General features: G+C 41.0%; 2 protein-coding genes across 2 annotated transcripts in view; one reads left to right on the top strand and one right to left on the bottom strand.

The window, feature by feature from the left end:
* LOC307047203 (glutamate receptor ionotropic, kainate 2-like) overlaps window positions 1-14,852 on the top strand; it is a 344,882-nt gene that overhangs the window by 109,380 nt on the left and 220,650 nt on the right. Inside the window, 1 exon segment of the mRNA XM_079693992.1 lies at window positions 14,201-14,368. Coding sequence (XP_079550118.1) covers window positions 14,201-14,368 — 168 coding nt within the window.
* Window positions 1-14,852, bottom strand: part of LOC307047202 (uncharacterized protein) — a 75,241-nt gene that overhangs the window by 1,482 nt on the left and 58,907 nt on the right. Inside the window, exons 2-4 of the mRNA XM_079693991.1 lie at window positions 1,129-1,380; window positions 666-757; window positions 36-228 (exon numbers count right to left, since the gene is read on the bottom strand). Of these exons, the coding sequence (XP_079550117.1) occupies window positions 36-228; window positions 666-745 (273 nt within the window). The 5' untranslated portion in view covers window positions 746-757; window positions 1,129-1,380. The remainder of the gene's footprint in view (window positions 1-35; window positions 229-665; window positions 758-1,128; window positions 1,381-14,852) is intronic.

Below are 14,852 nucleotides of genomic sequence, written 5' to 3'. Positions count from 1 at the left end.
CACCTTGAATTCTTGTTGGCCAATGATACACATACCCTTTGAAGATGAGCTGGGAAATTGAATATTGTTGGCACAACACCATCTTTAAGCCGGACAGTCTGCCCCGTCCTGTCAAAGTCCTTACAACTGAAGTGCTCACTGCAGAGCAGTGTCCTGCCACAGGAAACAAAACCGTCCCTTCTTAGGGCAACTTCCCACTGCCTCCTCCTCTCTCCGGTTTTGGGAAACCTTAAAAACATGAGAAAGGTAGCCAGATATATAAATTATTGTCAACATTGTCCTCCCTTCTTTCCTCTAACATTAAGGGTAAGGACAAAAATACACAACAAAATGATCATATGTTTGGGGTAATTGTATGTATGTATGTATGTATGTATGTATGTATGTATGTATGTATGTATGTATGTATGTATGTATGTATGTATGTATGTAATGTATACTTTAAGAATAAGACAACCACACTAAGAGTTATAAAAAAGGTGTCCAAAAGAAACCTTAAATAATTGTGTAAAGAAATGGTAGCAACATATTCTAAAGAGGCTGGGTCAACATCAATCTTGAAATACTATTATCTCACATAGCCCCACTGATCCTTGTAATGTACATACATCCAATAAGTAATTAACGATTATCCTAATTATAGTCATAATATTGTCATATCTTACACGTGAAAGGTGATTCCACGGGTTCTTGTTTGCAGACTGCAGCGATTAGAGCATCCGTAGGCTACACAAAAGTCCGGCATAGTCAGGTATTTCTGTAAACACAAAGCCAGCAATTTCCTGTATCATAATGTATCTCAAATGTAAGATGTTTTTAACAAGCCAAACGACATGGAAGAAATCATGTGTAACTTAAGTTATGTTGAAAAGAAAGAGCAGTTTTGCCTCTCCCACTGGTGTAAAGTTGCTGGGTCAACTTTGTAAATACTTGGTCTCACTCACAGCCTCTTGTTATTAGCCAGCTAATAAATACAACCACGGCACATACACAAAGAAAAGCTGCAATTTCAACATGTCCAAGCATCCTGTATCATAGCCATGCTAATAATGTTTATAATAAACCAAACCGTTTGTAAATCAGTCAATATTTCAGCGATTTAAGAGTATTTTTGTGCAGATCACTCACCTTACAACAACTACCATAGCGCGTACCAGAGTAGCTGTTGACTGTAGCAAGATGGCGGCCGGTGAGCTACGCTGGCAAATCTCCCATGAGCCATCTAGTGTTTATATATCTATGGTTTGTGGTTGTCACTGTCACTACCCGATCCGTCCCCCTGCCCGATCGGTACTGCGCTTGTGCGAGATGGTCCGCCATATTGGACAACTCCGGACGGCAACCCAAGATGGACACTTGACACAGTGGCTTTTGGCAAAGCTGAAAAATAAAACGAGAGAGAGAGATAAGTTATTGTTATTAAAACGTGACTTCACTGTTATTTAACAACTCTTTTTATTGGGTTCTTTTATTTGGGGTTAAGTACATTGTCAGAATAAGTGAGAAATGAATTTAACTTCTGTTAGACAGCTATCATACTCAATAAATATGTACTGTGAATGTATGCAAACATGTATGGCATATGGCTGTCTAACAGAAGTTAAATCCATTTCTCACTTATTCTGACAATAAATATTTTAAAAAATACAGATTTCAGTATTTTGAGGCTCCATTTCTTTTCCTCACAGACGGCAAAAAAAGTCTGACATTATACGATTTAAAGTAAAAACAAATCAACAAAAAGATAAAACACTGGCATGTAGTTTACGTTAGAATAAATATATGAGAGTAAAATCTACGTCACTTTAAAGCCTCGCCAACTTTTGGGGAAACCAACGCTGTCATTTGAACGGCGATCAAGCCACAGAGATCTTCTGTTACTGTCCTTTCTTCTTAGAGGAAGTACAGAAACACGTAACTCTGGATTTGTTTTGATGTTTGAGGTAATAAACGACACAGCAGCTTTTTGGCACGTTACAACTTTTATGTTCTGCCTAGCTCATGAAAGTAACAGCTGGCGAAATTACAGCCTCGCCTACTGATTTCAAATGTGTGCTCTAAAATGATATTTATAAATGATTATTATCATTATCATAAGCAAGACAATAAATGGCAAAGATATGTAGAAAATAAACGTATTTGAGATACGTTCATAACGAACGTAACGTGGGAGAAAATAAGTTTCTAGCTAAACGTAATTGAGAATGCAGTTTAGTTCTGTGGGAACGTAATTTTTAGGAGACGGGGTTGGTTTGAAAAGCCCCGTACACTCCACCACAAAGGCAGGGTGCAAAGCATGTTCAGACTTTCATATCACTCAGTTTGAAAAGTGCTACAGTAATAGACTTGCATTTGGCTGTTCCCACAAAAGTTGCCAGAAGTTACTTAAATAGACTGAGCCTCCAAGACCACTTAGGTACCTCTAAAACCAAGTCCACCAACCCTGTCTAGAGGCAAGTGTTTTTAGCTTTAAGAGTTGGAGTGAAACGTCTGCTGAAATAGCCTCTTCTGCCTCTCTCTAACAAGTCTGTGCGTTTTGCTAGCCTTCGTAGTTCTGATGCAATAAATCATACAAATGAGGATGACAGACCATCTGACAGTTTCTCCCTTGAGGCATTGCACTTTGTAAAAGCCAAAAGTAGTCGTGTGAAGAGTGAAAAAGGCGAGCTTGACAGAGAAGTTGGTAAATTGTTGCGTGTATTGAGTTTGACTGTCGGATTGTCTGTTTCCAAAGGATTACAGCTTGTCCACATTCTGCTGTCAGAAAGGGGTTGCAGAAGGTGTTAAAAGATCCACGAGTACTTAGCTTAAAGAGTAGTGAAGTGAAACGCAGCTGTTTTGCTAACTTTCTAGCCACAAGTCTTGTTATGTCAATCAATCAATGTCCCTTTTACCTTACTGTTCTCCCTATGGTTTGGTTTGCATTCAGACATTTCGCCATAGCCTGTTATTTTTTCTGTATCGCCTCTATCTGACCACTTCCTGCCCGCCATCGCTCCCTCTCTCCCCCCCGCCTTGTATACTGAAGCAGAGCCTTAGCTGTGATAAAGACAGAAAATGATCTCGGAGCTCGTCATGCTACGCTTCCCGTTCTGCAGCGCTGATATTCTGACACTGATCGCCATCAAACTGTCAACAACAGACAGGGAGCGAGGGCTGAGGATGGGCGGAGGTGCCGGGGGAAGCTAACGTATTTTGCCTCATAAATAATTTTCGCTCAACAGAAAAGATGAGCTGAAGCGGAATTTATAATTAATTTCTATCCTTTTTTTTCTGAGGGAGAAAATTGAGATTGATGATGCCCGGTGTTTTCCAGGGCCTGGTGCAGAGACGTGTGAACGGCCAGCCTGTAGCCTTGCACGGTCCTGCGTTTAGTCATAGCCCAGTGAGGCGGGATTAGATAGGGCCTTTATTCACTCTATGGATAGGAATAGGCTGACACGTTGTTTATGAATTCACTCAGAGGAGTATAGAAGTCACATTAGCATTTAGCACTGTCCAGTCAGTAAACCAACCAGGTCAAATAGAAGGTGATCTGTCCTTTGCTATCTCTTTGAGTTGAGCTGGATATTTGTTTGCAATTAACGGTCACATCCTAGGTATTGATCTAGATGCAAGTAGGGGCACAGTTGTTGGGAAATCCAGCATTTGTGCAAAAACATATTATTATCTTTCATTGGCCGATTTGCTAAACTATGGAAGTCCACCGTTGCTCTTGAGATCGAATCGATTCAAATCAAGAACTGTGATATTTATATCCACATTCTGGGTAAATCTGTCTTTGAACTCTGCTGAGCCTAGGAGTCTGTCAGTCTCTGTGCTCATCATGGCCTTCACCCACTGACGGAGGAGGAGCAGGATTGCATCAGGCAGAAAGAGATGCTTTAACAAACAGCACCAATGTTACCAGTTGACGGGTGTACTCAGCACCATTAATAGGCATTACACCCTTTTTTATACAGCACAAACACATGATATGTCCAACATAAGTGTCAATATAACCAACACATGTTTGCTCTATTTATTGTTTCATCAAGGATGGGAATGATAGTTGGTCGGTTGTTCCACTCAAAGATATCTGTGCAATTATTGGCCATATAGTATGGTGGCTGACAGATGAAAATATGCGGCAACGGCCCAAAACATTCATAAGGTAGAAACAAGCTGCACTTTCAAAAACTTTGCAAATACAAAAAAAATTATGTAGGAGAACACATACAAATGAAGAAACATCTTCACCAACTTGACAACACATGTGCAGCGTTTAATAACAGCACTGCATAAACAAAAATGATGCAACCACAAAATGCTGCAAGAAGCTCAAAACATAACGGAAACAGGGACAGTAAAAAGTGACGCAGCTGGGACCGGAGCGCTTGTTCACGTTCAGGGATTATAAAGTTGGCTCACTGTCACTGTTGGCTGAGTTAGTTTGTTTCATAATTCGAATTGTTTTGTCAGTATATTTGAAATGACTAGGTTAGACAAGTTAGCAGATCTGCAATAATATCGGAAGGAATCATGTGATCACATTGTTAAATGAGCCGATTAAACATTTTAGGTAATTTTAGACAGTGATATTTGGCCAACTTTATAATCCTCGAACGTCAACAACCCTGAGCGTATTTGCAGCGTTTTGTTTATGAAGCACTTTCAGTGAAGTGACAGTTCGTCAAGTTCGTCATTTGAAGATTTTTCTTCATTTGATTGTGTTTTGGCACATTGTTTTAATATTAGAATGTTTAAAGTGCAGTGTGTTTCTCCTAATGTAAATGTGTTGGCCCGTGTAAAGTATTTGCACTTGTCTGACACCGTAGTATTGTAGCGATAACGTGTTCATATAGTTTTGATCCATTATTTCTCTGCAGTGGAATTTTTATTATGACCTTTGAGTCCTCCTAGTGGCTGTAGGGATAGTGAGTTGGGTTGGTTTTCGGGTCCAACACTTCAATAAGTCAATGGGTTGCAATAGAAATGTGGTACAGACATCGATAAGGGACGATGTGAGCATGAATGCAAAGATTATTCTGATGCCTGACTTTTGTCCTGTGCCGCCGGCAACATTTTGTGTATATAAATAAAATAACATGTATTGGCTGAAAGAAAATGCACTGATGGTGTTCAGATACACTCTTTACAAACCTACAGTACAGTTGAGCAGCATGTCACCAAATGATTTAACTGATCCCCGATGTGAATAATTGAACACATCAGCTAAGACTAAATTATAGGCCTTCAGCAGCAGATGTGTTTTTGTGGAGATCCGCAGTGATTCATTATGTCCCTGCTGTACCACATACTGTGTTGTAGTTCCTTGTATAACATGAAATGCTCCTGAAAAGGAAGTTCGCATTTCTGCTAATGCCAATATCCCCTGCCTGACTCTGACAGTTATTTATGGGTGTAATGATTACACTGACTTCAATGCTACTACCAGTGTCATAATTAATCATTTATATCTTCGGAGGGGGTTCGATCGATGAGGGAGTATGTGGTGGGGAGAGATTTTAATGCATGGCCTGATTAAGAAATGGCTGTGTGGTTTAAGGACACATGTCCATGCAGACTGAACAGGGAATCAGTCTCACCCTTGTTGGTTCAGTCTTTGAGCCACCAGGGACCTCATGTTCAGTGGCATCAGTCACTGTGTCTGAGTACCAAGGTGATGCTACTTTCTGCAGAACCTCATTTGTGCTATCATTACTGCGCTAATAGATACAGCAGCCCTGGAAATATAAATAATTTGCCCAATAGAACTTGTATATTCTGTAAGCTTCCAGAAGATAAATAGGTTAAGATAAACATCCAATTTAAGGTTGTTGTTAAATTCTCAATGTTTACAGGAGATAGTGACAGCAGGAAGCCATATGTCTCAATTTACCCAGTTTCAAGATATAATGAAACATTAAACAGATGGTCTGAGAAACATCAATAACAGTTTTCCATCAAGTCAGCATACTATCATCAGAGGAAAAATCCTCCAACCTCTATATTAGGTGTTGAGATGGGAAATCAATTGAAGTTATTATTATTTTCTGGATGAGTAGATTAGTACTACCAATGTAAAAAACTGATCCAAAGTCAGCCACATATAAACAAATGTTTTTTTGGGGGGGTCATACAGACACATACATGTTATATATTAATTTAAAAAATCATTTTGAACGAAATATATACAGTACTCCTATTAGTTTGTGATCTTAAGGTACAAATGAAGCTTTAATGTTGAATGTTTTAGTCTCAGGGTATCAGACTTTCAATATAATCAGAACATGTGATGTTATATCTACAATAATTTACACACTCACAAGAAGAACATATTTATTTGAATAAAAGTAGCAAAAGTGTGATTCAAAAACACTGACTCACACACGCTGCTTTCAAAACATTGTAAAAACCTTAACTGCAAGGTGATTGCACACATTAGATAAGCATAAATAATTGTGAGTGTAAAACACATTATCAACTCTGAGATATTCTGAACTAACGGTAAGGGCTTGCCACAGTCAATGGGAAAATATAAGTTGGTACTTAACCCTGCTGTCAATTACAAAGCATATGTTTTGTGACAATACGTTATTGAACTCGTTGTGTCATTTTGCACATTTTATATGTGAAAACCAAACGTTTTTTAATATATATGAATCCTGCCTTACTGTTACCATTAGCATTTTTAAACGCGGACGCTCGGCCGAGTGGCTCATCGCTTAAGTACTGTCCTGATCAAACATGGAGCCATCATAAGGTTGGTCGTATAGGTTTAACTTCCATTGAGTTCCCTCTCTCTTGGGATGGTGATGCTTCAACAAATCCACAGGATAAGTAAAGTGGGTGGCGATGGCTGTGAGCGCGGTGCTCACTGTGTGTCCACTGTCATTTGATCAGATTGATGAAGTGCAGATGGATTTCTCCCCTGACTGATCACGGCTCTGGGTACTGCAGCGTGCCTCTGAAGGACCGTTACTGTAGTGTTTTTTTCACACACACAAACACACACATACATTTAAGAGTAAGTGACTGATCAGCAGCTAAAGTGCCTATTTACAGTGCCAAGAAAAAGAGAGTGAACCGTTTAATTACTTGAAATGTTTTAAACATTAGCTTTTAAAATATGGCCTAATCTTTTACTGAGTTAACACAAAAAACAAACACAATCATTTTTAAAATACCACACAATTACTGTATTGAATACTTCATTACATCAAGTGTAGGCTGCATAAACTATAAGTACAATTAATGCTAATCACAAAGGCTAAATTAACTCAGTAATTTGCAAACTTGGTGTCAAATCAGTGTAACGAGTCTAGATGTGTGCATTAGAGCTACTTTTTAAGTGATAAGAAATGTTTAGGTTTGCTATTCACAAGACACCTCATCTGATGTGAACCTGCCTTGAAGTAAAGACCTTGCAAAAGAATTTAGATTAATAATGACTGATGTATATAAAAATGGGAAGGATTGCAGCGTAATCCCAAAGATCTTCAACAAAAATCTAAATGTTAGATGCTCGAGATTTGTCAACGGAGGGGTGGGGGAATTGTTGTTACGGAAACAGAGGGGTTTTAGGTTGCCATAAGGCAACGGTGTTATTATAGGCTACATCCATTGGTTGGTTTTGTGGCACATTTGTAACGCTGTGCCAACTTGGGCAAGCACGCAGGCAAACTTGAGGAGTGCACACAGGGTGGAGAGGTGGGGTGAGGTTGAGCGATGGAGAGAAAGGGAGAGAGAGATAGATTGAGCGAGGCAGAGAGTGTGCAGCGGTCTGCTTGCGCACAGAGCAGGAGTTTGTGAGAGAGCCGGCTTGAGAGTCAATTTCTCTTCAAAATATAATTGATTGCAGCCTCCCTTGTCCCTGGCTGGCTTGTTAGCTCGTTGGTAACGTAACTGATGTCTTCTAATGTGCCTGCATCTGGCGCTGAGTTGCCATATTCCTTTCATGAACCATTTCCTGATATCCATTGTTGCAGATACATTTAAATGATAATAGCCAAACTAACCTAGCAAGAGTAAACTGACAGGCTGTTGCGCCGCATCTCACTCAAAAACCCACACGACTCAACCCAGCGAAAAACCAGTCTCGCGCGCAGCCTTTCATTCAGAATTTCATTCAGAATTTCATTCAGAATTTCATAGCAAAATAAAAAAAATTATATTAAACTAATCTTTCAACATAGTTTAAAACAAAATTAAATATTAGGACAAAGCCCTACAAATAACAACAATAAACATAATAATAAAACAATTAAAATGTTGTATTCAGCCCTGATTAAAACAGCGGGCCCAAATCCTGGATGGGCGGGCCCGGCCCCATGGGGCCCGCCCATGACGCCGGGTCTGTAGCCACCGGCCAAACATAGCCTCCATTCAAATGAAGTAGAAAAAAAGAACCAAATGAAGTAGTCTTTCGTATTGGTATCAATGTAAAGCTACTGTTGTTGGTACAGGTATCTTACCTTTAAAAAAGATAACAACCAGGCATTTGACGACAATGTGGAGGTGGAAAGCTGAACACTTAACCAGAGGTCGCATTAACCGAATATTTTCCGTCTATGAAGTTATTTTTTAACAATGACGGAAAAACCTGAAAGCAGTCCGTCATTTTGACAGATTAGAACAAACTCAGAACAGCGCCAAAGCTTCCCCGCAGCTAGACTCTGGTGTTATGCATGCCCACCAAAAAGGAAATGATATCGTTTCCAAACCGTACTTCGCCGTACAAATCATTGAAATGTCTGTGAGTTTTTGCTTTACGCTGTGGCGTGTGGCGCGCTCCCGCGAGGTGCAGTGGGGATGTATAACACAGCGCTAACAGTTCACGAGCGTGCGCCCCTCCCTCCGTTGACAGTTCACAAGCCCCCCCAGTCAGAGTTGTAGAGACCGACGGCCAATAGTGGATTTTGACGGAAATGTTACAATCCTGTCCGTCAAAATGACGAGCAAGCGCAACCTCTGCACTTGACACTCCCCAACACTGATTGGACTGCTTTGCTACCTCATTTGCTTTGCCGATTCATGGGCAACAATCATTGATCACTCTAGCCAAATAAAAGCCAGACCTCAACGTGATAGAAATGCTGTGGACAGAACTCAAGTGAGACATCCACAGCTGACATCCATAGAACCTGGAACAGCTTTGCAATGAGATGAGCACTAAAGGTCTGATCCAGAGCTCCTTGAAGAGTTGGATCAAGGTCGTTATTACTGAGTGACGTTCAAGCAGAAGTTTGATCCATCAGGGGGGCTGGGGTTGGGGTGGATGTTAGGCATTCAGAGTGCAGGGCTTTGACTGGACTAGCATACGATTAGGTTTAGATAACAAAAGCTCCTTGCTTAAGGTTTAGTTATGGCAGTGGTTCTCAAACTTTTTCTGTCAGGCCCCCCCTTTGGAAAAAAAAAAAAGTCGGGCCCCCCCAACACAAGTCAGGCTCAGTGGCGGCGCCAGAGATTTATTTTGGGGGTGCTGTGGGGTAGCTTGACATTTCATAGAGGGTGCTCAAACATTTAGGGTTTCCCATTAATGTACCGGTCGCTACAGTGGAACTTTCTACTGCAACACTCCCCACGCAAATACACAGTGTACCTTACAATGAAGGCTCGATAATCAACTCACGGCATATAGGTGTAAGCAGGGGTCAAGTGCTATTTTTATAAGTAGTGAGTGGATCTCACATAGGGGGGTCCGGGGGGATGCTCCCCCGGGAAGATTTATTTCTAAATATTGAAGTTAAAAGCATCAATCTGGTGCACCTTGAGAGCAAAATGAAGAGATCTATGGATACATCTCTCAACACCCATATGAAACAGAACTGTAAACAGATTTACTTTTTCTTTATGGATATTTTACAAATCACCCTTTTAAACTTTATTCTTTTTTTACTGTCATATAGTATTTCATACCTGTTTTTCATTTATTCTCTTATTTTTTTATAACTATAGCCTAATGATCGTATAAACGTGTGCCTCGGAAATAATTGTTTACATCAAAACGTTTGAGACCCACTGATATAACTTAGACTATAGTTAACTATCTAAACACTCAGAGAGTCCTTTAGCTCACTGAGCCTCTCAGTCTGACAGGAGAGTTCTCCCTCCAATTTGTTGTTGAAGAAACTCCTTATATCCGTTAGCGTAGCTCGCTAGCACCAGAAGCTAACAACAACGATCTCCGGTACATGTGCTCTCTCTCTCTCTCTCACGCATGCACACAAAATGGCTCATTCCACACACACACACACACACACGCACGCACGACACACACACACACACACACACACACACACACACACACACACACACACACACACACACACACACACACACACACACACACACACACACACACACACACACACACACACACACACACACAACACAGGGGATTTGAGGGATTGAATAAGGAAACATTTGTAAATGAGGCTCACCAACTGACTTGTATAAACCCAGAGACCTTTAGAGACTGGTTTGGAATAGAATAATGTTGGATTGTGAAACTACTCCGAATTCAAACCCATGACTAATCAGGACGAGTGTTGGAGGATCTTCCCTCTCTCCTCTTTACCTCCCCCTACTTATCCTGCTCATTTCCATATCCCATGTTGATGCAGACAGGCGAGCAACTTTCTTGTTGAACTCAGTGTGTATTAATATTCAAATTTACCTACTGTACTTAGACAGTCCCCTAACTAACCTCTCTGCACTGGTTCAACTCCCCATTTACAGGCCTCCCTCCTTTCACTGCAACAGGCAGAGATTCTCAGCAGGAAATCAGCATTTCTCGTGTGTGAACGGAGCCATTCCACACGCTCAGCTTTCCAATTATAGTACATCCCGCTTAACTGATGCTTATTAATTCCTTCAAACTCATTACGGCAAGCAAAATAGGGCTCACCCATGAGATGAATACTAATGAAAGGGAAAACTTCTCGTCGGTGCTGCTGCTTTCTTTTTGTTTAGATGTCTGCTTTAGGCTCCGGCACACAGACAAAATAAATGGCCGTGGAAAAAAAGAGCATTTCTTAAGCGTCCACCGGATAAATCACTGTAAGGGAGCATTGATCAGAATCAGCCTGTCCTGTGGTAATCGCTTGTGACAGGAAGGACCTGCAGTACTTGTGCCATGGTGTGTATGGATTACGTCTAGACTTCAAGAAGGTCCTACAGTGCTTGTAGTTGGAGTAAATAAAGCTCTCTGACTGACACTGAGCCAGCACAGGGCCAACCAAAACAAAACACTTCAATCTCTACTGCGTCTCCCCAAGGGTCTGATTGATTGATTCACCGGCCAATCAGAGTACATTGATCTCAGATCCCGACCCCCCCCACCCACAACTCCCCAGGCCTCCGCTCCGTCCATTCATCTGTTGGCTGTCAGAAGTATTCACTGGGGTGCTGTACTGTAGTTGTGGAGACCCGCGCTTTAAAACACACATCTGCAGCTCTCAGAAGAAAACGCTTTGCAGCCCCTCTAACTGTATTGATCCCTCACTGGGTCCGGCTGCTGATGCATCATGGGTCGCTCATATACAGGGGTATTCAAAGTTTGCATCGTTGCTATGATGCTCACTGCAATATACAGTTTAGCATCAAACTTCATTCAGTCAATTGCTGTCTGATAAAACAAGAAATCATTTTTTTCCAAAGAGTCATTGAGTCGAACCCTCCTTGTTAGAACTAATACTGTCCTGAACGGTTCGGAACAATAGGAACCCACGACTGAGGAACAGCTTCTCTCCTAGAGCTGTGGTCTCCATCACACCCCTCCCTGCCCAACCACAGAACCCATTTTAATAACTGTGAACACACACACCAAGGTTTATGACACACACACCCGTCTCAAATGTATCAAACACCTATTTATAAACACCCAAACTAAATCTGTAGTGTTGTATCTTTACCTGTACATTTTAGTAAATTGAATCTAAATATAGTGCCTCCTATTTTTTGTATTCTCTTTGCTGCTGTTACTGTTTTTATCAGTGCTTTTATTTATTTGTTTCTAATGGCCTGCAAAATGTAATCTTACACAAGTAAAATGACAGCAAATGTATTTTGATTCAGAGCATCAGGTGTCGTGGTATCATTTCTGACTTTCAAAGTCCAACCAATCCAGGGTCCGAAGCACCAAACTGGACCTGCATTGGGTGCTTGTCTGTTAGAAACAGTTTTATCGAAATATAATGTATAATACTAGAAATATTGAAAATGGGAATAGGTCTTTGTGTCACCACCAGGGCTCTCGACTAACTTTTTTCACCATCCTCCCGGAACCGTCCCAAAATACAATCTAAGCCGTCCCGAAATTAATGTGGACCGTCCCGAATTTAAGATATTAGTTTTTCTACTAGGCCTACTTATCATTAGTTAAAATCATTCAAAGTGACCTTTAACATAAATAAAACATCATACAAATCATTAGATGATAATTCATCAACCTTTTTATTTGAGTAAATCAGTCAATCACATGACAAAGGCCAAATATATTTAAACAAACACACAAACGAGAAAATTACTAATATTGAATCAAATCAAGTCCCATCCAATTAACAAAAAAAATCCAACACTCTGTCCTGAAGACAGAACCCAGTGTAACCACTAACCAGGAGGACAGTCTGTAACACAGTCAGGAGACCTTTACAAACTGCCCCGCCCCCTCGCACACAGACGGGAGAGAGAGATCTCGTCTGGATTGGAAAGCTCGAAAATACATCATAGACGCATATTGTAGTCTTATTGCATATTAGAAACGGAGTTGGATAAACTAAAACTGCGATATAATGTTTATGTAGCAATACTACATATGACATATATTTTTTAAATGTCTCCAGTACCGATAAAAAGTCAGATAACGTCGGAGCTTAACGTTACCACTGTCTTTAATAATTCCGGCCCGGGCGGAGCCCGTTTAATACCGGGGCTCGGTACCCATCCATACATGGGGAGAGGCGCAGCATATTGCTAAGGACTAAATACGATGGAGGGTTCTCATCTCAGCCTTATTACCCATAGGGGATGAAGTGGAGTAAGTCAATAAAGAGGCCGGCGCTCCAGGGTCTGGTTCTGCTGTGCGTTTTTGTGATGTAACGGTAAAACATTTCAGAATTCCTCCACGGGATACCATTGTCATTTTACATCACTCAACCCGCGAAATACACACACTCAGTACATAGCCTACTGTAGATAGACCCGCGAATTTGCGGGCCAGGAATTTGCGGGCACAGCCAGCTGTGCGGCTGACTGACAGCACATGGGCACAGCTTACGTATGTGTGTGTGTGTGTGTGTGTGTGTGTGTGTGTGTGTGTGTCTGTCTGTCTGTCTGTCTGTCTGTCTGTCTGTCTGTCTGTCTGTCTGTCTGTCTGTCTGTCTGTCTGTCTGTGTGTGTGTGTGTGTGTGTGTGTGTGTGTGTGTGTGTGTGTGTGTGTGAGTGTGTGTGTGTGTTTCGCGGGTTGCTAAATGTTTTGTGTGTTTATGTTGACAAGGAGGTTTAATAATTGTGTGCTACACACAACGTGCAGTCGATTTCATTTTCATCGCCGTTTGTAGTAGATTTAGCAGGGTATTTTTATTTTAACTCTCGTCCCAAATTCGTCCCAAAATTATTTTGTATCCTCCCTGACACTATTTTTTTCGGCCCTGGGACGACGGGACGTCCTTAAGCTCGAGCCCTGGTCACCACACAACCTGTAAACATAACTCCAGATTGGTTATCCTTTGAAAGATGCACCATTTAGAAAAGTGGTCATAAATGCTCATCTGTGAATCAATAAGAGAGTGTTGCATCTTCCCGCGGGAACATCTTTGAGTGGAAAAATTTGCAGGTAGACTGGTTGTAGATATACCAACAAAAATAATCTAACAAAGAAATGTAAACTTGAATAATTATCCTTAGTATTTGTTGTATCAATATAATGTTTATTCATAGTGTGCTAATACCTTTAGCAATGTTGTAACCAATGGCAAGCATTACTCCCAGTAGTCATTTTGGGGAATCAGGTTTCTCACAAGGACTAAAACCGGATCAGTGTAGGATTAATATCCTTTTCATGAATATGCAGTAAAGAGACTGGTCTGTGTTGCTGTACAGGAAGTACTTGGAGTTATTGGCTTGACTTTTTCCTTTGCGCTATCGACAAACCCCTTTTTATCACACAATGCTACCTTGCTAAGTCACTAACCAGTTGTGTCTCTTTCTTTGACAGGGGGGATATTCGAGTCCATTGAAAGCGGCCCATCCGGTGCTGAGGAACTAGCCTTTAAATTTGCTTTAAACACAATCAACAGGAACAGAACCCTACTGCCAAACACCACGCTCACCTACGACATCCAAAGGATAAACATCTATGACAGCTTCGAAGCCTCCAGGAAAGGTATTTGTGATTGGAAGATTTGTGTGTGTGTTCCTGTGTGTTTGTGCGCACATATGCTATGCTAGCTGCTTTGCATTGTAAATGTATTCCCTGTTGCAGACTTGTGAGCTGCTGTGGCTAAGATTGTGACAATTAAAATCAGGCGAGGGAGAAATGGCTGAGCACTTCAATGTAAACAGAGAGAATTGATTGGTTCCAAGTAATGACTCAGCGGCATTAATTCAAAGACCAGTTTGGTCCCCAGAGACAGCCAATAAAGTGCTATAATCTATCAGTTTTGTGTGTGCATCAGTCTGACATTTCAAGTCTCTTATCAATTACGGGCCATTATATCCTGTCTCAGTGATTTATCTGACTGCCTCGTATCAAACAAGGTGATTAAAGTGCACAGTGTAGCTATTACAAAGATATGCGGTTGTTTTGTATTTCCTCCAAATACAATTTAAAGAAAGCTAATTCAAAGTGGTCTCAGCCTTAGCGTCAG

Source organism: Notothenia rossii (assembly GCF_949606895.1).
Source record: "Notothenia rossii genome assembly, chromosome: 7".
Lineage (NCBI taxonomy): Eukaryota > Metazoa > Chordata > Actinopteri > Perciformes > Nototheniidae > Notothenia > Notothenia rossii.
Note: the sequence above shows the minus strand (reverse complement) of the source record. Positions and strands in the feature narration are given on the sequence as shown.